The sequence below is a fragment of the Agrilus planipennis genome, unplaced genomic scaffold (assembly GCF_000699045.2).
Source record: "Agrilus planipennis isolate EAB-ADULT unplaced genomic scaffold, Apla_2.0 scaffold87, whole genome shotgun sequence".
NCBI classification, from domain to species: Eukaryota; Metazoa; Arthropoda; class Insecta; order Coleoptera; family Buprestidae; genus Agrilus; species Agrilus planipennis.
In genome coordinates, this window is record NW_020439134.1 from 825,552 (window position 1) to 851,305 (window position 25,754).

General features: G+C 39.8%; 1 protein-coding gene across 1 annotated transcript in view; it reads right to left on the bottom strand.

Annotated features, from left to right (window-relative positions):
* The window catches only part of LOC108737620 (transmembrane and TPR repeat-containing protein 1-like), a 254,778-nt gene that overhangs the window by 74,977 nt on the left and 154,047 nt on the right, over positions 1 to 25,754 (bottom strand). The window contains exon 9 of the mRNA XM_025977791.1: positions 708 to 851. Within this exon, the coding sequence (XP_025833576.1) occupies positions 708 to 851 (144 nt within the window). The remainder of the gene's footprint in view (positions 1 to 707; positions 852 to 25,754) is intronic.

Genomic DNA, 25,754 nt, shown 5'->3' on the forward strand with positions numbered 1-25,754 from the left:
TACGTAATACTACTTTGCCCTGTGCTGACAGCACTCATAATTTCTTTTATATATAATATTAATATTCGTCAACATTTCCAATTAATAACGTGTTATTGTTGAAGATTATGGATTTTTATAGAATTATAATTTGATGCTTTCAATCATTAGCCGAATAACTTCCATTATTAAAACTTATTGGCATATTTTAAATTTTTGGCATATTATTCCTGAACTGGGAAATAAAGTGTGCGCTTGAGTATTTGTCAAAAAGAATAAGTAATCTCAGAGCATATTATATCAGTCCAACGACAGGATAGTCCGGCCGTGTAGTGGCCCTGCAGATGATGATGTATTGCTACTTGATGGAGCAACTTCGGTTTAGTAGTAATTTATCGGAACCACCTGTGGTGTACTGATGAGATGTAATAAGTTTGAAATCATGGACCCAATCTGGAGGTTTTGATAAATGTTTGGGCGATAACTTAATGTTCATTATTTGGCAATTTCCTTGTTTTTCTTTGTAATGTTCGTGATTTTTGGTTTCATATTTTCTATGTTTATTTTTCTTATTATTTTCTGCAATGACTTTAAGTGTCAAAGAAATGTATTAAAAGTTTCGTGAATTATGTTAAAGTTCAATAGGTAAGTTCAAGCAGTACTTATTTTAGAATTAAAGCAGTAGCTATTTCCGACTTTTCATGTGTAAATATAAATAACTCATTTACCTGTACAGTTGACCCAAATTGTAGTGAGCGTTAATGTGATCCGATGAATAGTGTATGGCAGAAAGGAAATGACTTTCTGCTTCTGATTCGTTAGCCAGCAAAGTTCCTAAATTATTATACGCACTCGCATATGTTGGCCACAACCTGAAACAATTGTCACTATAAATATATGCTCGTTATCGAAATTCAGTGGCGTACACTTGTTAGAAAAAAAAATGAACTATATCTTTTGTTCGTTTTAAAAATAAAGCCATTTAAATACTGATAAATTTATGAAGGATATAAATCTGATATAGTAATGGCATGTCAAGAACCGAATTGTAAGTTTATCATTATCATAAGGTCGTCAGTCCTAAGACTGGTTGGACATGCACCTGCACTCTTTCCTATCCTAAGCTAATCTTCACATCTCCCTAAAACTAGAACAACCCACATCCTTAACTATATGCGAACAGTAATTTAATTTGGGTCTACCTCTACCCTTCCTAACTCCCGTTTCTGCCTCTAATATGTCCCTAATTAGACCTTTATGCTTGAGAAGGTGTCCTACTAACCTATCTCGCTTATCTTTATTGACTTCCATAGAGTCTTCTGTTGTCCTATTTTTTCTATTACCTCTTCATTTCAAACCTCTATCCACGGTATCTTCATCATTCGTCTGTAACATCACATTTCGAACGCTTCTAACCTTTTCTTTTCCGTCGCGCCCACTGTTCATGNCTCTTGTCCCTTAAAAGCAACTAAATCGTTTAATTCTTTACGAAGATCGCTGTGAAATTCTTAACAGAAATATTACAAGTTAATTTTTGTCACTTAAATACCCACACTGATAGTTTAGTAATTTAATATTTTGATTGTCAGTGTCAGTTATTGAATATTATTGTTATTCATAATGGAAAATGAAAATATGTATTTAAACTGAAAAGAACTTTAAGAAATCAATTGTAATACTGTATTAACAGAAAACAATAGTAAAATAACAAGTAAACAATAAATAACATTAAACAATTAACGATATCAGGTGATAATTAGTTAATGTATTCGTTTAATGGCTCGAGCTACTATAGATAAGACACCGGAAGGGTAAAAAATTGTTTAATGCAAAATGGGAGGCATATCGAACGATTAAACTAATATATTTAATTATTATCAGCTGATATTGTTAATTAATTATTTTATTTATTGTTTATTTGTTGTTTTTACTATTGTTGTCTGCAGTCTACTGTATTGCAATTGATTTCTTAAATTTTTCTTAATTTGAATACGAATCATTATTTTCCATTTTTAATAACAATAGTATTCAATAATTGACACTGATTCATCATCATCATCAGGTCATCAGTCCTAACACTGGTTGGACATGCACCTCCACTCTTTCCTAAGCTAATTTTCGCATTTCCCCAAAACTACAACAACCCATATCTTTAATTGTTAGCGAACAGTAATCTAATCTAGGTCTCCTTCCAAGGCTCTCCTGTTTCTGCTTCTAATGTGTCTGACTAGTCCTTCTTGCCTGAGATAATGTCTTACCAACCTATTTCGCCTATTTCTTATTGACTTTCATAGAGTCCTATGTTCTCCTACTCTTTCTAGTACCTCTTCATTTCTAGCTTTCTCTCTCCACAGTATCCTCATCATTCGCCTGCTACACCACATTTCGAACACTTCTAACACTAAGTGACAATAATTAAAATTATAGGAGATATATATAGGAAACCATAGTACCATACGAAAGAGAATAAAATTCTGCATATGTCTGTGGGAATACATACAGGGTGTTCCATTTGAAGAAATGGACTTACAATTGTTTGAGATTAACCAAATTCGCCATTAATTATCTAACACCCTGTAAATAATAAACTCACTTTTAAAGTACGGACGGAAAGCTTGCGGGTATAGCTACCTCTCCTGTGAATATTGCTGGTCCGGCTTTCTTACTGTAAAATAGTCATGCCGTTTCGCTACCTACTGCTTTAAAATAAATTAATATTTCGAAAACAGTAAATTTTAGAAGTAGGAAAGCCTTATGAAAGTCTAACTAGAATCGCAAGTAGAATTTAAAAGCTCATAGTATATAGGGTGTCCCATTTAAAATGACGAAGTTGTTGTCAACTTCCGGTATAACCGGATACTGTTATTTAAATTGAAGAGAGCATGCCCAATTACGTTTTTGAACAAATTTTCAAATTTGAAATCATAATTTTCGAAATATTCTAATGTTCTAGTGAAGGTTACAAAAGATGCAATATTGTATATTAACTATGCAGATCAAAAAGATGTTTTAAGGTCCACATTCCCATAAATAAAATAGCATGACAAAAGTGTTGTTGTGTTATTTCTGCTGTAACCTCATACGTCATCTAAACTAATTTAAAACGTTAATTGAAGAAATCTTAAACTTGATTGCTGAGAATTGGAAGGTTACGTAGGAAAAGTCAACATTCGCTAAGTTTTCATTTTAAAATTGATTTCAGACGACGTTAAAAATTGACCCATTGATAATTAAATTTGAGTACAGTTCACACGCGATAGTGTGAACATTGTATTATAAAAGCATGGCAAAATGAGAATAGCATATTAATTATATTAGGCCACCGTATACCGTGAACAAACTAACATTTTCTTATGGAAACGGAGGTTTATTATCTTTAGAAATTGAAATTACGCCGTCGCTGTTACGCCAATTTTGTAAACTGCTGGTATATTATGTGCTTGTTAAGGTACATTAGCTGGAAATATGCTGCTTTATTCGCGTACATATGTAGTTCGTTGTTGATGGTTATGTTATCTGATGGGTTCTGCAAATCTTGAACCGTTGATATGGGGACATCCATTAATTACGTGAGGTGTCTTTTTAAAAATTTAGGCTTCCTCCCCATTAGTGAGATTTGGTGAGATTTTGTCGGATCCCTTCTGACTTTACGAAATTAATGGACCATCCCTTAGAAATGCCTCTAGACCTTTAAATGTAGTAACCCAGTTAGCAGCAGAGAGTGACGTTTATATTGACGATTAACCTGATGGAAAAGAACCTATTATGCAAACAATAAAATATCCACAGAAACAAACAAACGCTTACGATTTCTTCAGCAAAAATAGCATTTCATTACTTCTGAGTGCATGTCATTGTTGCTTTGATTTGAAGAGTACCGATGTATGCATTAGGGTTTTATATTTGTATGTATCATTTTACTATCTTATTTTATAAAAATCACGTGTCACTATATTGGTACACGCTAATCTCCGAAACCACTTAACCGGCTTCATTGAAATTTTATGTATTTTATTGAAGGATAAGATAGTTTTGGACCCGATAGATTATTGAGGAATATTAAATTTAATTTGTATAAGGAAAAATTGTGGTAATTTACATTTAATTTTTTCTTGTCAATTGTTGCTAGTTTTTTATAGAAAAAGTATTTTAGTTAGAGCTAGAATTCTGATAAGACAGGAAACTTTTAAGGTGAACTTGAGTTTTGGTAGAGTTTATTTAAGCAACAAAGATAATGTAGAACAATAAACCTTAAATAGAACAAAAGACACATAAAAACATAAAAGTAGGGATGTTACAGCACGCTGCCTATATTTTAAAGAAGGGTGTTTCCATTTAAAGAAGGCTGTTGCCCTGTTACACCTTAGCTTAGCTATGACTGCAGTACTACGCCGCCTGGTGCTATTGTTTTCCACTTTCTCCTCTAGGAATAAAAATGGATTCAAAGGATTTAATTTTCTATCGCTAGCTTACCAATATGGAGTTGGTGATCCTTCTATATTTATATATTCGGTTAATGTATTTTTATCAGTGTTATGGTCTAGTTTCGATTTCATATTTATATTATATAACAGATAGAAAAAGACATTTTACAAATAAAACCTAAAACTGCGAAAACTACAAATCGAATCTACAAATGAAGCTTCGATCGACCAGAACCAAAGAATTTAGTATAACATACATCCCAACAATACTAAGAATCTAATCAAAGAAAAAGGCGGAGCCAGGAAGAAGTATCTTCAAACATACGACCCACAAGATAAAGGAAACTTACACTCACAAATGAAGTAAAATCACGACTGAACGAAATTCACAACTGAAAATGGAGCGAAAAACTCGATAAAATGGAAAACTCTTATGAAACCCTTTACTCTCTCGCAAACAGTTTCAAAAAGAAAAATAACGAGATCAAACCACCCTAAATTGACGACACCACCACTGCAATTACTAACTACGAAAAAGCGAAACTTCTAGCAGAACACTTAGAAAATGAGTTCGAATCAATCATCAATCATATAACTTAACAGACGCTAAGCAATAATACAACCGACAACAACTCCACACAGAAACCACCGACAAAAAATATTCCTAAATCACCAATTTGATTTTAGAATAGGACAGACAGCTAGCCGACACTGAACCATGCTCGGATATCTGTAACAATTTTGACAACTTGGTACCACCGAAACTCGAACCATCAACCGCTATCCATTCAATTTCACCAACAACATATCAACAAACAACCAATCGTCACCGCCTAGTCGTCGCCTTCTGCATGTCCTTCAGACTCATAAAAATAAAAAGGCAACGTAAAGGTAGTCCAACAGCAAGACCAACACGCTCTCATCGAGCTATGGAAGCACCTACACCCTTTAAGATAATTATCTATATTCACCAACTAAGAGCACAATACGTTAAAGTATTATTTGCGAATACTAACGCACACTTCTTGCCGGATTCTTAGGTATCGATATTACGATCAACGCCATTTCAATGATAATGACCATAGTAGGTGAAATAGGTATTCCCTCGTTTTGGGGATCTGGGAACCATCATTAACGATAACGGCACGTAATTCCTAATAAAATACTAATGGAAGGTCTGCTGTCAGCAGTGACAGTTGGAGCTTTGGACTATATCTGCATACCAAATATGTGCAACTAAGACTTAAAACATTTTACTTGGTTAGGCGATACATAAGATCTTGGGCCAGTTCCTTTCGATTATGACGTTTACAATCCCCAAACGCTTTAACACAGTCATCGTACGATCTCCGCTGGATTTGCTTTTGGGATATAATCTGCCACTGCCTGGAACATGGGACCAATTAAGACAGCATCTATCAACCGATGTCGGGCAAATTCTAAAAACCGCACGTTTAAAATAACACTAATATATCAGCAAACAACAACCATCAGAGTTCATTTACTAACATTCGCTACTGAAAACCAAGTCCTCAAGCTCCAAATTGTCCCCAAGAAATAGGTCTATATGTGATCGCGGACCAAATAGACGATCTACATTTAAATAATTGATCAATTGTACTACGGTATCGTCCTTATTAATTTGGTTTACATGTCTTTTACGTATACAAGTTGAGTCGCCGATTCAGTTGGGTAAATACCTATCTTAACATGACCTTTTAAAATGTATTAAAGCTACAGATACCAGTAGATGGCAATATACTGTATTATTAAGCACTATCAATTTGCTTTTAAGGGGGATTTGGTTGGAGATCAGTTGCGGCTGCCTATGACGTGCTGATGAGTTCTAAAACACTGGAAATTCCAATCCACGTCTGATAATTTCAATAAATTACAGTGTGCTACTTGTTAGCTTAAGTCCTATTAACCCAAACGAACGAGTTACTATCTGACAAATGAGAATAAAAAATAACTATATTTTTAACTGCTTGTGTTTTGCTGTCAATGAATCAAGGACAATTTGAAATTCATTCAATGTAGTATGAACAGGTCCCATTCACCATAACCACCGTGTGGGGCATAATGAATGAATAATTTGAAAACTTGAGTTTTCAGAAGATAAAGCTACGTCTTTCAAAATAGCTTTAATTTTACCACTTCGAGATACTAAACTTCCATGTTCATTGACAGCAGTAAAAGCGGATAAAATTAATGGACTGCATACAACTACGATCTGTGCTGCTAATTGTAAGTTAGATGTATGAGCAGTGCAGTGAATGTAATCAGCCAAAGGTTGAGTTTTTCTTGATAATGGCCTAAACTGCGTTCTAATATCTTGACATATTGCTTTCTCACCGTACGTCTGCTAACATAACTATCTGTAGATGAATTATAATCTCGCACTTAACATTCGAGGGGATCCCCTCACAAATAGGAGTTGTTACCCCCATGGTCCTCATTAACTCTATTTGCAATAGTTCCTGTCATTTTTTAAAATATAACTCGTTAATATCTCTACTGTTACATATCCAGTAGAAGATGCATGCAAAGCTATAATTCCTTATTCTTAATTTAATATGGGTCCCGATGCTACTGTTGAAGAACAACCGATAAACTCTCCGTCCTTACTCCCTACCAGCTGATTGTGGATAATAATCTCTCGTAAATGGGATAGGGAAGATGGTAAATATATACAGCTTTAAATCCCCGGGCCGAGGGCTTCATCAGAAGTGTTCATACAGATTACAGTAGCATTGTTGTAGAACAGAATATCTTTAAAAATGTTGTTTGTTGATATTCCTTTGCTGCATACTGCAAGAAAACTGAAGCCAAATGGAACTGAGAGATTTTTAAGATTTCGACGAAGTGTATTAAACAAGGTATAGGATTAACATTGAAGAAAAATTCACGCATATCTATAAAAGATATGTGTTAAGTCTTATTTTTAACGCAGTGTGAAGGGTGTTATGCTCTGATATAAAATTCAGTCTTCCGTTTTCACATACTCGGTTAATATGCTAAACAATTGCTTCAGAATGTTAAATGTTAGTTAAATTTTTATATGGTCGAACCATTTAGCGGTAATATTATTAAATTGTTATAAATATGTGGAAAAAGTGGATTTTCCAACTTCATAACTAATTGGTAAAAAGATATACAGGGCGCTTTAAGAAGAACGGCTAACGTTTTGGGAGATTTATTAATTTTGCCGAGTAAAAAGTTCATAAAATGTTGTGCCGGGAAACACTTCGTTTAAGAGATGCAGGGTTTTAAGTATTAGACAATAAATTACTAATTTTGTATCTTCTCAAAAAACGAATTTTCGCAATTTTACAGAATTTGATAAAATAATACAGTAATCGGTTAGTTGGCAATTATACTATTTGAAAACCTGCAATAGGGATGTTCGGTGTTTTTTTTTTAAAAAATTACATGATTGGAAGTAACGAATATGATATTCTGAAAATACAATAAAAAATGAATAAGAAAGGTACTTTTAGGGAAAATCGCTACTAGAACACACCGTTGCTAGGTTGCAACCCCCACTCCGGTGCATGAAGTATCCATGTCACGGCCTTCACAATTTACTCTCACCGTCAGATTATTCAATTTACGCCCACTGCACGTAGAAACGGTATTTAAGTATTATACAAATCCTTAATCTTTAGGAGGAAGTTTTTTATCTAGAAATATTCCGTTTATTAGGTTTAGAAGTGTTTCTTGTTTTGTCTACGCTGACACAGTTTCGTATTTGACGACGAGAGTACATTCACAGTTCTGACATTTTTTTCATTCGCGTTTCAAGAAGGACTATATCTCTCAATTACATAAAGCAATTCTCATACAATACCTTTCTTTGCTGGAACACGTATAAAAGACGACATTAATTATGTTTCAGAAGATAGGTCGATTACGATCCTAAAAATAGTTGCTTTAAATGATGGATGGAAGAAAGGAAAACTTACGACAGTGTAATATAGGAAAATTAACAAGACAAGAAGAGAAACAAAGACGTCACCAATAAAATCCTGGAATATGTCATAAAAGACGTGAGCAATTCCGAGAAAATTTTAGTTCTGATAAAGCGATGGTAATTAAATTGTTTCTTGCGAGACAATACCTTTTCCAGAATCGGAAAACTAATAATATTAGCTGAAACGGGGTAAAACTTACTATTATTATTATTACTGATGTTAACCATGAGAATGTTATTTGCCGAATTCTTGTGTTAGTTTTAGTGTTTCTAATTTTATAATCTGAAATCAAACAATCCTCGCTTATATTATGCATATATGCTGATCAATGCGATCATGCTACTCATTCATGATTCAACTGTCAAGTCACTCAGACATCTGTATTTACCACACTAGTTCATATAAACTATATGTACCTGTGTATAACATAAAATTTAAAGTTAAAAGTTAATATAGTTATTGATGTAGTGTCCCCCTTGTTCAAATTGTTGTATTCTCACACAAATTAAAGGAAAAACTATTCCCAATGATACCGGTTCATCCCGGGTCGGGTACGACCTCGTTAAAACTGGTGTTGGGCAGGTAAATAAATAAAACACAAATAAACCTTCGAAAGATGTGTATTTCTTTAATTGAAAAAATTAACAGTGATCGTGATCGTCAATAGTGGTAGGACCTTTTATACTAACCTGTGTGTTATTAGTAACTTATTCAAATTCTTTTATGAGTTCCGTACAAGCTAATAAAGAAAACACAAAAATTCGAATAAATATACTTCATTCTTTTAATTTTTGGGGAACCATTAAGTGATCCAACATTTGTTGCAAGGATTGGCGAAACCCCAACAAAACCCAATCAGATCATTACACCTTGACCGTTAAGTTCACATATTTGACAAGTCAATAGAGACCAGTAACGTTGCATCGGATAGGGCCCCCCTTGGTTGTCACCTTGTCGTGGTGGGGGGACCCGACCTTGTTAGCGGGCCACACCTTAAAAATGCTTGCAAGGCGCTAAGGACAACCACAACTACAGCTATGGAAATGGAATTTAACGAAAAGAAGGTTACTGCTTCAGCCCCTTCGAAAAGGGCAGAGCCGACAGGGCGGGGGGTTCCAGAGCAGGCCCCCTCCCGGTCGCCATTCAGCTACTGTTCTGAATCGACGGAGGAGAGTGAGGCATCCCTACGCCGGTGTGGGGTGTCTGGAGATGCTACTGGCCAGCGAAGGGCTCGTGATGGTTCAAGTGATGGCGAGCCTGACGCTGTAGTGAAGCCAAGTGCCGAGAAGCTTGAACCTGCAGAGGTTTGCCCCACAGGCTCACAACCTGGTGGTGGTGGAGATGCTAGGCCACAGAACCACACGTGCGAACGGGGGAGACCTGGTCAAGCAGGCAAGTAAGGGTGAGGCAAAGAGAAGGCTGCCGGGTGGTCCTCCCCGCACCAGGCTGAGGGCGAGAGCCCAAAGCCAAGGCCAAGGGCGATAGTAAGGGGGTGGTGGCTGCTGAGGGGGCGAAGGTCCCCAAGGCAACTAAGTCGCACCCCGCCAGGAAGGCGAAGAGCGGCAAAGGGGCTGCGACCAAGGCGGTGGTGGCCCAAGGAGTTGCCCGGTGAGAAGCCCGAAGATCCTAAGAGCATATGATTGCCGGAAACGGGGGGAGCTCGTAAGGAACGCCGGGCAAAGGAGTTGGAGAAGATAAGGCAGATCGGGGAGAGTCTCCTTAGCTTTGTCTTCGATGAAGGCAACAAAATCTCTAGATGGCTGCCAAGTTCATCCTGGACAGGCACCCGAGTGCGAGGGCATCCTATTGGAAGCTCTCATTGAGAAGGAGATAGCGATGGCGGCGCGTCCGGTCGTTGCGGCTCCCAGGTGGTACAACCAGGGGTGTCGTTTGCGGACAAAGTGCGAGGGGAGAAGCCAAAGTCGGGTAAACCGACCCCGGCTAAAGCTCCCAAGCCTAGCCGCCCTGTATTAAAGGATACCAAGAAGACGGCCAAGCCTGGTAATAGGGCTGCCTCGAAGGAGAAGGGCGTCCCGGTGATCATGAGGTCACTAGACGGCAAACTCTCCGCGGACGAAGTCAAGGCGAAAAGTATTGGCAGTTGGTGGTGCACTCGGACGAGTCCGGGTGTGTGCGCTGCGAAGGGTGAAGGAGGGAGTCGTCACTGAGACGAAGACTTGCTAAAGAGCGAAGAGCTCAAGAAGCAGGGTCTCTCGGTCAACACCCCGAAGAAGATAGGGCCGAAAGTCCTCATAAGGATGTACCTGCGGCCCTATCAGACCAGGAGGTCCTCAGGGATCTCCAGGTCAAGAACCTGGGGGATGTGATCCCACCCGAGGAGTTTGCTTCCCGGGTGGCGATCAGAAGTAGGAGGCCAGTTCCTGCAATGCGGAAAGGTACAAGTGGTGCATGCCCGACCAGCGAGTGCTGGATAACGCTCGAGGTAACCCCTCGAGTTAAACAATACGTACTGTGCGAGAAGCGGGTGTACCTCGGCATGCAGTCATGCAGAGTTGAGGACACTCAAGACGTACTACGTTGCTTTAAGTGTCAAGGGTTCGGACACAAGAAGGCAACCTGCAGAAGCACCGTCTCCGCGCTGTGCTTCCGCTGTGGTGAGAGTGGTCACCAGCAAAGGGGCTGCGACAAGCCCATAAGCTGTGTAAACTGCAACGCATGATCACTCGACCAAGTCGGCAACCTGCCCGTTATTCATAGCAGCAATGCAGGAAAGGGCAAGCAAATACGCGTGATGGCGAACAAAAGTTCACCAGCTGAACTGTAGGAGATCCTATGTAGTCATGTGCGAAGTCCGCGTGCTTATGCGCGAGAACGGGATCAGTGTTGCCTTGCTGCTAGAGCCATATGTCGTAGATGGCGGCGTCCGAGGACTGCCCTCGGGAATGGTGATTGTGGGGAAACAAGGTGGAGAAGATCCCAAAGCGGTAGTGGTGGTTGACAACTCCGAGATTGACGTAGTCGATCTAAGCCAACAACTAACCAGGTGTGAGGCGTTCGCCTATCTGAACTGCCCGTTCGGGGAGTTGTACGTCTGCTCTCAATATTGCCAATTTGGTGGCGACATCGAGGACAGCATACGGAGTATCGAACGGATCGTTGAGAGAGCAGACGACGAGCGGTTTTGATCGGCCTGGATGCCAACGCTGAGTCACACCTGTAGCATAGCAAGGGCATGTCAAGCCGTAGTGCGAAGGTAGAGAGGGGGAAAAGCCTGGAGCAGGTTATCCTAACCCATGAGTTGTAGATTCTCAACGTACGGTCGGAAACGTGTACATACGAGACGACCGTAGCGGAGAGCGATATTGACGTCACCCTCGCAAGGGGGCTGCGCGCAAATGTCGCTTGGAGGATAGAACCAACCTGGTCCTCTAGCGATCACAATCCCATCCTGATTGAGATCACAGAGAGTGCAGCCAACAATACCACCGGAGAACCGTCCGCTCTTCCAGCGTGGTCCATCAGGGAAGCCTGTTGTGCAGACTTGGAGGAGGCGGTACTTCAAAAGGTCAGTCCTTCGGCTGACTTTGAGAAGCTACCCCTCGGCGAGATGGTTGCTCGGCTGCAAGGATGGGTAGTGGACGCGAATGACCAGGTACTGAGAAGGGTTAAGCGGCCTGCCAGGGCAATACCTCCCTGGTAGACGAACGACCTCCGAAACCAAAGGAATGCCCTGAGGCGTAGGAGGAAAAGGGTCCAAAAAGCACGAAGGAGAGGACAACCGAATAAGGAAAACCTGCAAAGGGACTATAGAGAAGGTGTCCGATCCTACAACAAAGCCGTGAGAGCCGAAAAGGAAAGGAGTTGGCGGGAGTTTGTCAACGTTGAGGGAAACCGTGACCCGTGGGGACAGGTCGACAAGATCTGCCGCGGGAGGAATAAGACCGTAGCGCTAGGAGAGATCAGGGAAGGCGACAACGTCGGCCGAACCAGGAGAGAAAGCACCGAGCTCCTCCTGAAAGTGTGGTTCCCTGAAGGTCCGCAACCGGATCGAAGGGAGCCTAAGTACAGGAGGCCCGACGAGCATTTTGACAGGGAGGAAGTTGAGGCTTCCGTTGGCAAACTGAAACCCGGTAAGGCTCCCGAAGTAGATGGGATACTACCCGAAATGGCCAAGCGGCTGTGGAAGATGGCCCCTGTGCACGTTCAGTGCCTCTACAATCGATGTCTGCAGACCGGAGTCTTCCCTACACAGTGGAAGCTTGGGAGGGTAATTACTCTGCTGAAGTCCCCGGATAGAGATCTGACCAACCCCGGATCGGATAGGCCTGTGTGTCTGTTCCCGGTCCTAGGGAAGGTCCTGGAGAGGTTAATGGTCTTCCGACTGCGAGCGAAGCTGGGCAACCAGCAAAGTGAAAAGCAGTTCGGTTTCAAGCCTGGCCAGTGCACCGAAAGTGCCTGGCATGAAGTGAAGCGGACGGTGAGCAGGTCCGAAAAACGCTATGTTCTAGGTCTGTTCATTGACTTCGCAAGCGCGTTCGATAACTTGCACTGGAGCCGTATTGTCGCAAGGCTCCAACGAGTGGGATGTGAAGAGCTAGCCTTGTGGCGAAGCTATTTCCACGACAGAGAAGTTAGAGCCTATGGACCACGAACCCAGGTTAGTAGGCAGGTTACTAGAGGATGTCCCCAGGGCTCCGTCCGATACTCGGCCGCTAGTGTTGAGAAGCGGCAACTTAACAGTAGGGTATGTACGCACCGTGAAATACCTCGGTGTGTGCGTAGGAGGGAGGTTGGCTTTTCGGCCACACCTCGAGACATTAAGGAGCAGGCTATTAGCAGTAGTAGGGCCCCTGCGAAGAGTCCTGCGCACGGAGTGGGGGCTAGGCAAGCGGGCTGTCCGTAGTGTGTTTAAAAGGCCTCCTGACTGCGTGTGCCCTGTACGGATCAAACGTTTGGTATCAGACGCTCCGTACGGTGGTAGGAAGAAACTTGATGAGGTGATGCGAAAGGGTGGCACTACTGGCTTGCCTGAAGGTGTGTCCAACCGTCTCTACCGATGCGATGCAGGTACTCATGGGAGAGATCCTGTGGGTGCTGGAGGCAGAGAGGCGGGCGCTCACTTTCAAGGCGAAGCGTGGGATACCGATGGATCCCGGCGACGTAGTCAGCAATGATGAAATCGCCGGTCTGTCGGTATCAGGAGTGCGCGGATGGTTTGATCCAAGCATGGCTGCAGGGTACCTGATCACCGAACATGGAAGCATGAACGGGTTCTTGTACCAGAGAGGATTGGCAGAAAGTGAGGCGTGTTTATGTGGGGACCCCGTCGAAAGTTGGGAACACTTGCTGGTCAGGTGCCCGCTCTACGACGATAACGGAGACCTTATACATATCGGCGTATTTTGGGACCCCACGGGTGAGCCGAATGTCAACCAAGTCCTGGCAACGAGAGAGAGCCATGATGCCCTGAAAGCATTCGCCCGAGGTCTTTTTGAGAGGAGACGGCAGCTACTTGCTGGTGTCCCCTAGCGAGAGCGAACGTACTAATTGAAACTGATTCTGATAAGCACGGAGGTGGCATGGGACCGTATGTACTGGCGAGCCGGCTGCGTCACGTATGCACCCATCACGAACCTGGAGAGGACTAGCGAGGTAAAGCGAGTGCAATATCGCCCCTCTGCTGGGATGGCAAACCAATGATGCCCTGGTACCATGGGATTAGGCCTCTCAAGCCCGGGGCGCGCATAAGAGTACCGAGTGAAGGGTGCGCGTCTTAGGTCTATGTTGAGGAATGGACTCGTGGGGGCGGTAGACGCCAATACCGTGACCTCAAACCCTTACCTACTAGTGGGGCATGGATAGACCCACCGGTGACGGCTGATGCACCAGCCTGAACCAACCGAGTCGTTTCGGCGACTCACACCGGCCCTCGAGGCCACCCAGGACGCAGGTATACCTGGTGCTGGCGTGTGAATTTACCATTCGTGGTAAGGAGGCGCACGGTAAATCCTCGATATCTGCATCGGCTAGGGCCGACAAGCACCATTTATAGTAACTCAGGGAATTCAGGGTTCGTAACAGGCATATCATCAATAATATGGAATACCAAAAGTTGTGTGTTACTAAGTCCGACTTAGTCAAAACCGTGCACTAACGAATTCTGGTAGGCTACGCTTTTGCATGTTCGTCTTGACTAGGGAGGAGAGAAGTCGTGCGAGACGGGACTATAACTGTGATTATAGCCACATGTTCGTTAGTGCATGTTAAAGTATCAGTTGTCTGAACTTAGTCATTTATCACGGGCCACGGGCGTAGAATAATAGTTTGTTTGTATGTATTGGGGTCGAGACATCCCACTGAAGGGTATCGCCTCAGTTATATAGGAGGTCGAGACATCCCACTGAAGTGTAATGCCTTTATTTTATAAGGTTTTTTGAGACATTCCACTGAAGGGCTTGACCTCTAATTATGTAGCAGAACAACAAAAGTACGTCAAATTACATAGACTTCCTCCTCTTTAACCAAGAGTTCTTCAATAGCGAGTTTCGCCTTATAATTTGATCAAAACTGTAAATCAATCATAAAATAAATATACCTGTCACATAGGCAATGCTTTGAGATGCAAGCAACAGCCAGTGCTCAATCGATATAACTTGCCTAAACCAAATATGAGTGCTTGTCGTGCACCTATTTAGTGCAAGCATAGTACAGTGGTTAATGAGCAATGATCACAAGAATTTAGATAAAAAAATTATTGCATTAACAACCCTAAAACTAATGATAATAAAATAAATTAAATATGCCAAAAGAGAAATAATTAAAGTTAATGGAAAGCGGTGGTAGATATACAAACTCGTTTACAAATTCGTTACGGGGAATAAAATAAGTTCAGAATTCGAATAAGGTGTGTATCAAGTTATCAAAATAACGATATTGTATCAGTGGCTTTTATACTCGCTCGGACTTCTGGAACATCTGGGTTTGTCGACATCATGATGTTAGTTGGGGGCTTGTCTCTATGGAGCATTTTTTTCCTTTGTGGAGAAAACATCACAGACACATTCATCAAGATACAAAGCAAACCACCTCAATCTCGAAGAAATAATGTACACAAAATAGAATCACTGTCAGGGCACGATTCTTGACGTGACCAATCGCCGATGAGACAAAGGGGGGCTGCAGATTGCAGATCGCTTTACCGCTGTGTCGGTTCACGTCGCTGCTGATGCCAGATATCACTCATTGTGTCTTAACAATTGTACAGCTTGCCATCACATATTCGATCAAAAAGAAAGCTATCAGAGTCAAAAAATCTCTTGGAGTACATGGAATGTATATATTCATACATCGGTGAAAGAATAGATGAATGTCAATTCTTATTGAAAGACCTCACGGACCAAATATTAGAACTGTCACAGCTGACCGCATTAAACGCTATGGTGATAAAATAATTGTTACAGAAATTGGCTGTGGGCGAAATCACCAGGTACTTGTACATTTCACAAAAATAGGAAAAAGGATTCTTTATGATAAATAGTACACCGAAAGAAAGAGTAATCCGGAAAAAGAGCGGTTAAGGCCAGTAAACATACTAGAGTGTGAGAATACGTTCGACGAAATGGGTGGCATGATAATAGTAACACCTAACTTTTCTGTGTTACCAGGCAACCAATCCTTCGGTTGAAGAGGTACGTCCAAGCTGGCACACTCAGTAGGTAGCTTCTTTCAGAAAACAAGCAGTGTACTGTGAGGAAAACGTCTGGGTTGTCCGCAATACCAATAACCGTTGCACATCAAGGACGTCAAGTGGCTAGTAACTCTGTACTTACAGCTTCAGAGTTATTTTGGTTGTTTGGAAAAACTCCTAGCACTCCGAGCATTCCAGGTTGGAATGGGCTCATGAGCAACTGACTAGTGGCCTTGATTTTGAAAGTTCCAGAATCGTTTTTCTTCCCTTTATTCACGCTCCACCTACGGAGTACGACACTATATTGACAGTTCTTCTTGAAGCCAGCGCAACAATAAAAGTTCATGGTCAAGGTACTTGCTTTGTTAAATTTTACCAGCCACTTTACATGAAAGTCCGAGACATCCCTGGTGGAGAATTGTGAGAATCCCGGTTAGAGTACTGTCGTGGTGAGACTAGGTGTTTTTCACCTATTAATGTCATTTATGGGTGTCATTGGCACTATTATGACAGGTGGCAGTCTAAAAGAACTGTTTGCTACAATATGCGCGGAGAATAGCGTCGATAAATCGCTACAAAACTTTGCTTTCGAGTGCTTTCGACAAATTAGAATGGAAAGATCCTACCGCGAAGCTCTGGATCTTGTATTACCGCATGGCAACACTTATGAATAAATCTATTCAAGCTGAAAGGATGGCGGACTGAGAGCTCCACCTGGAAATTAGAAGTAGGACCTTACCATTTTTCCACTCAGTTAGACATTTTTTTACGCGGAAAGTGCGTTCATGATAAGGCGAATTTACAATTTCGGATGTCCCGCTTGGAATATAGCCGGTTCACTAAAAAAGATTTCACCATTCGCAGATCGGACAAATTTTGGTCTGACCTGTGGACCTCTCAATATTTAACAAGTTCTCATGAGATCCATGAAGAGTCAGGGAAGATTGACCCATGGTCGTGGATATCAGCAAGTGTGCTTGCGCGGTGGACTGTAGACATGGTTTACATGCCAAATATCTGCGACCAGTTAGAACGTTTCTGGGATGTTTTTTTGCGTGACTACAGAACATGTTGATATGAGGCCTTCACAAATCATAAGAGACACGTTGGACGTGAAAAAAACTCAACGAGTGGTTTGATGCTCATTCATAATTCCTAGCCACCAATAAAATAATATCCCTCAGGAGGCTCTGAAATTAACTGCCACTTAGCTCTAGCGATTGACACCGAAGGGGTCGAACGGACCACTGACCAACTGTTTGGAAAGGTCAAGTTCAAAAGGAAAAAAAAGCTCCAAGTTGACTATGGTAACTAACTCCATAAAAGTGCTCATCGTGTTAGTGTTGATCCACTCATCATCTTTCAGAGGTTGTGCATAATTATACAGTCGGACACATTTCAAATTTGAATTGACTCCTTATCCAATGATGTTGTTCAACGACTAAAAAATGGACATAGGAACAAAATCCGCTTTCTACGGCGCTTTTACCCCACTCTCCCAAAATGTATCTCTTGAAAAGAATACACACATTGTATTGGACGAGGGATACCACCTCCACAAGATAGTATGGTACCGAAATGATTCAATGAAGATAATTGTCAATTATACGATTAATTATTTCGGGAAGAACGTGTCTGTGGTGTTTGATGGTTATCCTGCAGATGGGCCCCTTAGAAGCACTAAAACCGCAGAACAACTGCGTCGTCATGCCGCCTTCTTATCTAATGAGATCGTATTTGAAACCTTAACTGTGATCACAGTGCAGCAAGAGAAGTTTCTCTATAACGAGGCCAATAAGAGACGCCTTACTGACCACTTATGCCATTGCCTTCGATCTCGAGGGCATCGAAACAAAGATATCACAGGAAGACGCAGACTGTGACATCATACAGAAAAGTGACAGAGGGGAGCTAACACCCACTCAGTTCTCCATCACGTCATTAAAACGAGAAGTGCAATTACCTGCTGGTTTCGGACTCTTTGTGCATGCTTGCAGCGGGTGTGATTTTCTGGCAAGAAAAGACCAAACTATGGAGCGTCTTTAAAAAAAACCCGGACCTGATTGAGAAAATTACAATATTCTTCGGTCCAAATGCCAATTAAGAGGCAATCACGGAAGCAGGAGACAAGTGCTTCATCTCTTTGAGTGGAGGGGATGCAGCCACTCATTCTCGTGTAGGATAAATGACTCCATTTGTGGACTTACCTATTCCGGATAACGGACTCGAATATCGCCCCTTGTACGGACTGCTAAGTTTGTAAGCATTTACTTTAAAAAAGTCTTTTAGAAGGACGAAATTAAGTAAAATAATTGGATGCCACTGACAAGCAATAAAGGCTTAGGTGAGTGATTCACATTGCAAGTTTTAACCTTTGTTCTACAGTGATATTATTAGATTTCACACAGTACTTTTCAATTGTTATCAAAGGAAACAAAAATGTTTATGCCTGCACTTAAATAGCTTGATTTTGCTATTGTTTGTAGACAATGGCCGTACCACGTTTGCAACACCTGTATTCGTATGATTACTGAAGCTCAGCAGCGTCAGACGAGGTTAGTCCTTGGATGGGTGATCAGCCTTTGTTAAAGCCAGATATAGAAACAGAAAATTTGTAAGATAGGTTGTTTGGAATATTTAATCATTGTAGGCAGATTTTATGCGTTGGAATGTATTTGTAATTGTAATTGTTATCGGGTTGTTCTTCGAACTAACGATGGGAAAATCCAATCATTCACTTATCTAGGAAACGGTCTGAAAACGTGTACGTACAGGTCCACTACTCTGGAAAGTAAACGTACTTATATTCTTAGAATAGGTGGGTTGTTCGTCTCCACGTTACATTCCAAAATTATTCAACCTTAACTTTTTGAACACGCCCATCAAGCATCAGTATTCTCTTTTACAATAAATTTAGACAGAACTTATCAGTAACTTGAACAATACAGAACCTTTCAGTAACTTGACCAAATCAGAACAACATTTTATTCATATTCAGTATTTAATAGTATAATATTTTATGTTATTTGTTTTCGAATTAGTTTTTAATTAAACTAAGATCAAGTGTTGGTAAAGAACTATTTTCTCTAAACCCCAGCATTAACATTGATCCGGCTCGAAGGACCAAGCCTTCTTTCTTGGCAATACTGTGGTGCTGTTGTCGCTATTGTTCCTGTATTTTGTGGGAAATTTGAAGATAGTTGTGAAACTTAGTCACAATTTTAATGCAATGAGCTGCTCATGTGTATCTTTATTGCTATGGTCTCACTAACGCCAAAGCTGACTCTTGTCGATTCCATTCCTCAATTTCAAAAGTTTCTCTAAATTGTTATTTAGTTTGCAGTTTATGAAACGATTATTCAGCTCTATTTATGGTAAAATGCCAAAAAGATTTAAAGTATCTTACCTACATATGTACTGAAAACACCAGTCACAGCTGCTGAAGTTCTAAGTTGTTCAAAAAAAGTAATCGCAATTGATCTTAGGTATCATTAATTTTATTATTTATATTATCGTTTGTGATTAGTAGTTAAATCTGAGAAATGTTATGCAACACATTGAGAAATCAAACGACCAGAACAAAATAATGTTAAACTATCCAAATTTCTAGCCAAGGATTGTTTTCGGGTGAATTTTCTCTTTCACTTGGAAACGGGGCTTGAGTTTTAGATAAAAGTTGCGCTGTTTGAAAAAAAAAACGTTATAATAACGCACCCAAAAGTATCTCCAAATCAGGGTCAATTTCACTATCGAAAATTTATTTTTCACAAGTCAAGTCAAAAACTGTAGTAAAATATTAGTAAATCGCTGGTTACGTAAATTTCAGATTTTACGGGAAGTTATCGTCCATTAGGTGTAAACATTTGTACCTATTGACATTTATATATTTATTCATTCCTTTAAGATATAATTTTTGGTAACGATTAATGTAATCTTATTGATTGTATTAATATTTCATTAACCCATACCTTGTCCAGATATTTATTTTATAGTTATAGACTACTCGTAACAGCATTTTGAATAATGGTTAAAGATCATAAAACAGTTGGTTAATTAAGGTATATTAGGTACATACGTAAAATAGGCTGGCTTGTGACAAACAGTCATGTTCGATGTAGAGGTTATACTCACAAGCATTGTAGCGTAGCTCATTGTTTGTAACTTGTAATTCGCAAAGTATCCATATTCATGGTACAATATAATTTTAAGTTATTTAGTCTAATAAGTTTGTCTACTACTCACTTTCAAAGGGAACAAAAGAGTTTACAATGTGAATTCAATAGAATTGCAATAAAACCCACAAGACAATACTTTTATCGATTAAAACGGACAGATACCATTTCATAAACCTTTTAGCCATCCCTTGAGGACTTCCAGGTGTTTATAACCAGCTTTTGTTTTGCTTTTATCTTGATAATACAGGTCGACTATACATGCCAAAGGCGGCTCTTTCATCCATAAATATATCACCAACAGAAAAGCTAAAATTCGGTTTCATACTTCAGAGCTACGTTTCTTGAGTGATAAATAATAGTACACATTATTGAAATACAGTTTACTTTCTCTTGAAAAATATAATAACGTTGCTATTATAACATTAATTCTACTTACACCCTCGTCATAACGGGGTAAGGAGTACTGTAGCGACTCACTTATCTTTGTGACATACGCTCAAGCTCCGGTATCGTCCCACAGGCGGCTAAAGCCTCCCTCACTGTTTTCCCGCAGACCGAAAAAAATTATTTCGATTTCCTTACGAGCGCGATAAATTCCTAATAGGCGTCAGTCCGGGCGTCTGAGGTAGAGAATATATCACCCATCTTACTGATGAGTCTAGGCATTCTCTCTGGAATCTTCTATCTCTGTAGAGCTGTACTCATTCGCTAAAGTATTCTAGTACCAATAACTGTCTAAAATGAAAACTAAAGGTCTAGTTTATTTCAAAGTGACTAATTGTCTACTTTAATAAAGACAAAAATTCAGTTTCGATGTAATGTCAGCTAAATAAAATGCAGAATAGGTTAATTTTACTGTTACGCTTGGTATAATGACGTGAGAAGAGGTTTTTCTTTCTGCTAATGCACCATATTATTCGTTTTGCAGCCCATCTCAAGAATTTATAGCTCGTATAGGCGCGAGACATTTACAACGGGAAGCTATAAACACGCTACCATTGCAGTATAGCGGTGTAGTATGTCGTTTATAAGCAACGTTAAACAGAAAAGCGAAACGATTTAAAAGTAGGCGAATTAAAAACTTTTTTCGAAAGGAATATACACTTAAGTACGAGGATTTTTTTGTGGCGTTATGTTGCTACTTTTGTCTATCACTTATACCGACAACTTCGGCAATGTTCGATGTTCAGTTAATTTTTGACATCTGCTTTGCTTGTACGTGTTTTGGCTGTTTTTCAATTTGCCTATTCTAAAAAATGGATCAAAAAATCTTCATCAAATTTTATGTGAAAAACAAAATTAAGTGCGCTGACGCATTCCGAATGTTAACTGTGGCATATTGTAAAGCTATCTTGGACCGAAGTAGCACGTTTATCACTGGTAGAAAATGTTTTAAGAGGAATGAGAAGATGTGAACGACGGAGAGCGTTTCGGACGCCTGAGCACGTCAACAACAGACGGAAATATTGATGAAGTGAAGAAAGAAGTATTGACCAATCTTCGAATCATCACCGTTAGAGAAGTTGTTGAAGACCTAAACATATCGATTAGCTCCTGCCATTCTATTTATTACCAATGATTTGGGCATGAGACGAGTCGCCGCGAAAGGGTCTCGCCGGGTTTCCATATGAAATCTGCATTAGCGTCTTTTTTGACATTGGTGCTTTTAATATATTACTAGTTGTTAAAAATAATTTTTGCCCAATTATCAAACCCCTAACTTCATTCGTTTTTGGAAAATGGGGGTTGCAACCCGTAACATCAAAATTATTTTTCTACGAAACTATGATAGCTATTCGAATGAAACCAACGCGACATGAAAGCTCTTAATTAGCTTTACATTATATATTTTTTTTATAATTTTCCAAATAACTATAAGACTGCAAAAAAATATATTGACAAAATAAGAGTGTTTTTTAGTGGCTATTTCCTGAGGTACACCCACCAAAAAAAACACATATGGAAACCCGACGAGACCCTTTCAAAGTAATCAGTTGAATCCCGCCTCATAACGGAACGATAGTTTTCCATCCCTATCTTTGACGAAGTTTTCGGTTATTAGCTGCAAGGGTTGGTTTGGGGGTTAAAAGACTATCACCCCAAAGAAATCCATATAGGGCATCATTAATGGTGTTAATTGAATTCCTGCATCTGGTCAAAACGTTACAGAATATCATAGATTTTCTCTTAATGCTCTACAACTAAGATTCAAGAATGTTTTAAAATTTTCTAGAAAGTTCGATAACGTTCCGAATGATAACTAATTTTTCCCGAGCGAAATTAAGACAATCTAATTGGTTTTCAATAAATATCAGTGATTGCAATACATATTATGTTNAAAAAAAAAAAAAAAAGATAGAACTACACACTTCACTTTATTCATCTTTGACATTCCACCCATCAGCGACAAGAAAGAGAGAGATCCTACACATTCCTCAACTCCGATATTCCACCCACCCGCGATAAGAAAGAGTGAGTCTTGAGTAAAGTAGCTTGCCAAACTACATATTGGTCCAGTTTTTCAATTCTTGTTTTGCATATTTTTGTGCCATTTTAACGCTTTGGTCCGAATTTGTTCTATTTTAATTCTTTGTTTTTCCTGTTATCTGTTCAATTTTAATTATTTCCTCGTATATATTATTTGTGCATTTAACACTTTTGTACATATTTGTTCTTTGTATATATATACTGTTCCTATTTTTATGTTTTCTGTATATATTTTAGTGTGTAGGAATAAATATTTTATATCAACCTCAAGACCGGTGCGCCATGTATACTGCTACTAAAATGTCCTATCTGCTACTCAACCGTCATCTATTTAAGGCAAATAAGGGTTGTAACTGATAAACAATTTGGGGATTCATGTTTCCTTTTATTTTCTTTATGATGGTTTACAATGCATTATTTGATTTCGTATTTTTAGATCAAATGTTTGTTTAATGGATTTTGTCTGGTTGCTTGAACACCTGAATATGCGCGTGTGAGAACGTGGTTTCTCTCCATTTGCGGTTAGGGACAGATGTTCCTTAGCTCTATTCCTTGATTGGAAAACTTGTCGCCGTGTATGACAGGGATCTATAACTTCAGGAAGAATACATGAAAAATAAAAATTTTTCAATTTCTTTTCCATTTTCTTCAACCAGAAATCTCCATCTTTTAATATTTTAAAAAACTCCATTTTTTCGGCGTATATATGACGATATAACAATATTTCCTTTGAGTTACGTGTAGCAATCCTTGTTCCTGAAGTAAAGGAGAGATGTAGATCTAATAGAAAGATTTTGTAGATCAGTAAATGTACGTGGTAATAGTAGTCGTAGTTTAGTTTTACTTCTATTTACCAGATTCCGATATTCTTGCAAATTTAATAATTTTTTCTGTTATTGCGTTTACCGGTGTAAGGTCTTTAGTAGAAAAACGACATTTGATTTCCAGGACAAAATACTCATCTAAAATTATGCCGTCTGGACTGGCACCCAAGAACGGATGGAATTTGTCAACTACCAAGCCGCTTTCTTTTACAGTTAACCTAATACAGTAAATAGAGACATTAATGACGGAAATTTTAGGGGGGCTTTTAGATGCACGTCTTAAGTCTAGACTGAGTTTAAAATACAACCCTCGGTCAGAATATCATCCCATGCCATGAATTTCAATCACCTAATATTTTTATTACCTCGATTGGATGATATTTGAACAGAAAATTTTATGTCAATGAATTTAATCTTCTAAGTATAAGCGTCTGCAAACGAGATAAACAATACAAACGAATTCGACGCTAGATGCATATTGACCAGGGGGTTGTAACTACCCCTAAGCACTCCGAATAAGAAGAGCCAGTTTTAAACTGAGGACGTGCATTCAAAAACCCCCGAAAATTTCAGCCACTACGTATTTCTTTTAGTGAATTATTCTTATTTACTCTAATTACTTTTGAAAATTCGTCACGTGCAACTGTTTCATATTCGTTGCCATAATGGCTGCACTACCAGTAAATGTCGAATAAAGTAAACTTTTTACAGTATTTACACATGAAGTAGTTGCGCGTAATTTATAAATTTTGCCAAAATTAGAAGATGTTATTCGGTTGCTGCGTTCGGTTATCCATTTGGAATTGCTACTTTGCCCTCTTGTCGTTATTTAAATATTGGAAATTTGTTTCACAGGTATTCGGATGTGCGTCTTTAAGAAATGTTTCACTTTTTCTGCGTACTAGGCAGGACACATGACCGTCTGTGACATTTATGGACCGTAGTCTGGACCAAGGAGCGGTGTAGGATTTATATTGAGCTTCTTTCCAATTGAAATGAAAACATTAAAAAAAGGCTTTTCGAAGGCAAGAACAAAGCTTTGTTTATCTTCCTACAAAATTTCAAATCTCTATTTCAAATATTAAACTCATGATATCTAGAATCGATAAGCATGTTTTTACTCTACGGCGCGAGTACTACTGAATCCCCTTATTAAGCAATAGATGTCTTGCCCGTTTGTCCGTACTTTTCAATTATTATTAAAGGAAATAAAATGATCATGCCTGCATTTAAGAAGTTTGATTTTGCTGTAGTTTGTAGACAATGGCCGTACCACGTTCGCAACATCTGTATTCGTATGATTACTGAAGTTCAGCAACGTCGGACGCTGTTAGTCCTCGGATGGGAGACCAGCCTTCTTCCTTGGCAATACCGTGGTGCTGGTGTCGCTATTTTTTGTATTTTGTGAGATAGTTGTGAAACAGTCACAATTTTAATACAATGAGCTGCTCATGTGTATCTCTATTGCTATAGTCTAACTAACGCCAAAGCTGACTCTTGTCGATTCCATTCCTCAATTTCATAAGTTTCTCTAAACGGTTCTTTAGTTTGTAGTTTATGGAACGGTTATTCAGCTCTATTTATGGTAAAACGCCAAAAAGATTTAAAGTATCTTACCTGCATATGTACATCAGTTACAGCTGCTGAAGTTCTAAGTTGTTTATAAAAAGTAATCGCAATTTATCCTACGTATCATTAATTTTATTATATATACATAGTCGCACTCTACAACATCGCAAACGCTATCATTCGGCTCCACCATTTCCCTTCAGTCTGGAAAGAAGCCACCGTCAGCTGTCTCCTCAAAATAGGGAAGCCCCTTAGCTCTCCCTCAAGCTACGGGCCAATTAGCCTGCTTAGTTCGCTGAGTAAAGTAATTGAGTCCATACTTTTGGACTAGCTAATCGTCCATATGGAGCGAAATAACCTACTCCCAGACTTTCAACACGGTTTCCGCAGACAGCACGGCACCGGCCATCAGCTTCTCCGTGTTTCACACATTTGTGACAACCTAAACAAGCGCCGTCACACTTCCATGCTTCTGCACGACATCCAGTAAGCCTTCGATCGAGTTTCGCACGAAGGACTCATCACCAAACTTATCGCCCTCAACGCCCCATATTTCCTAATTGGGGTTATCCGTTCCTTCCTTTCTGAGAGAACCCTCCGTGTCCGCGTTGGCTCTGCTTTATCCCCAAGCAAACTGTCACCTCTTCTGTTCAGCCTTTTCTGTGCAGACATGC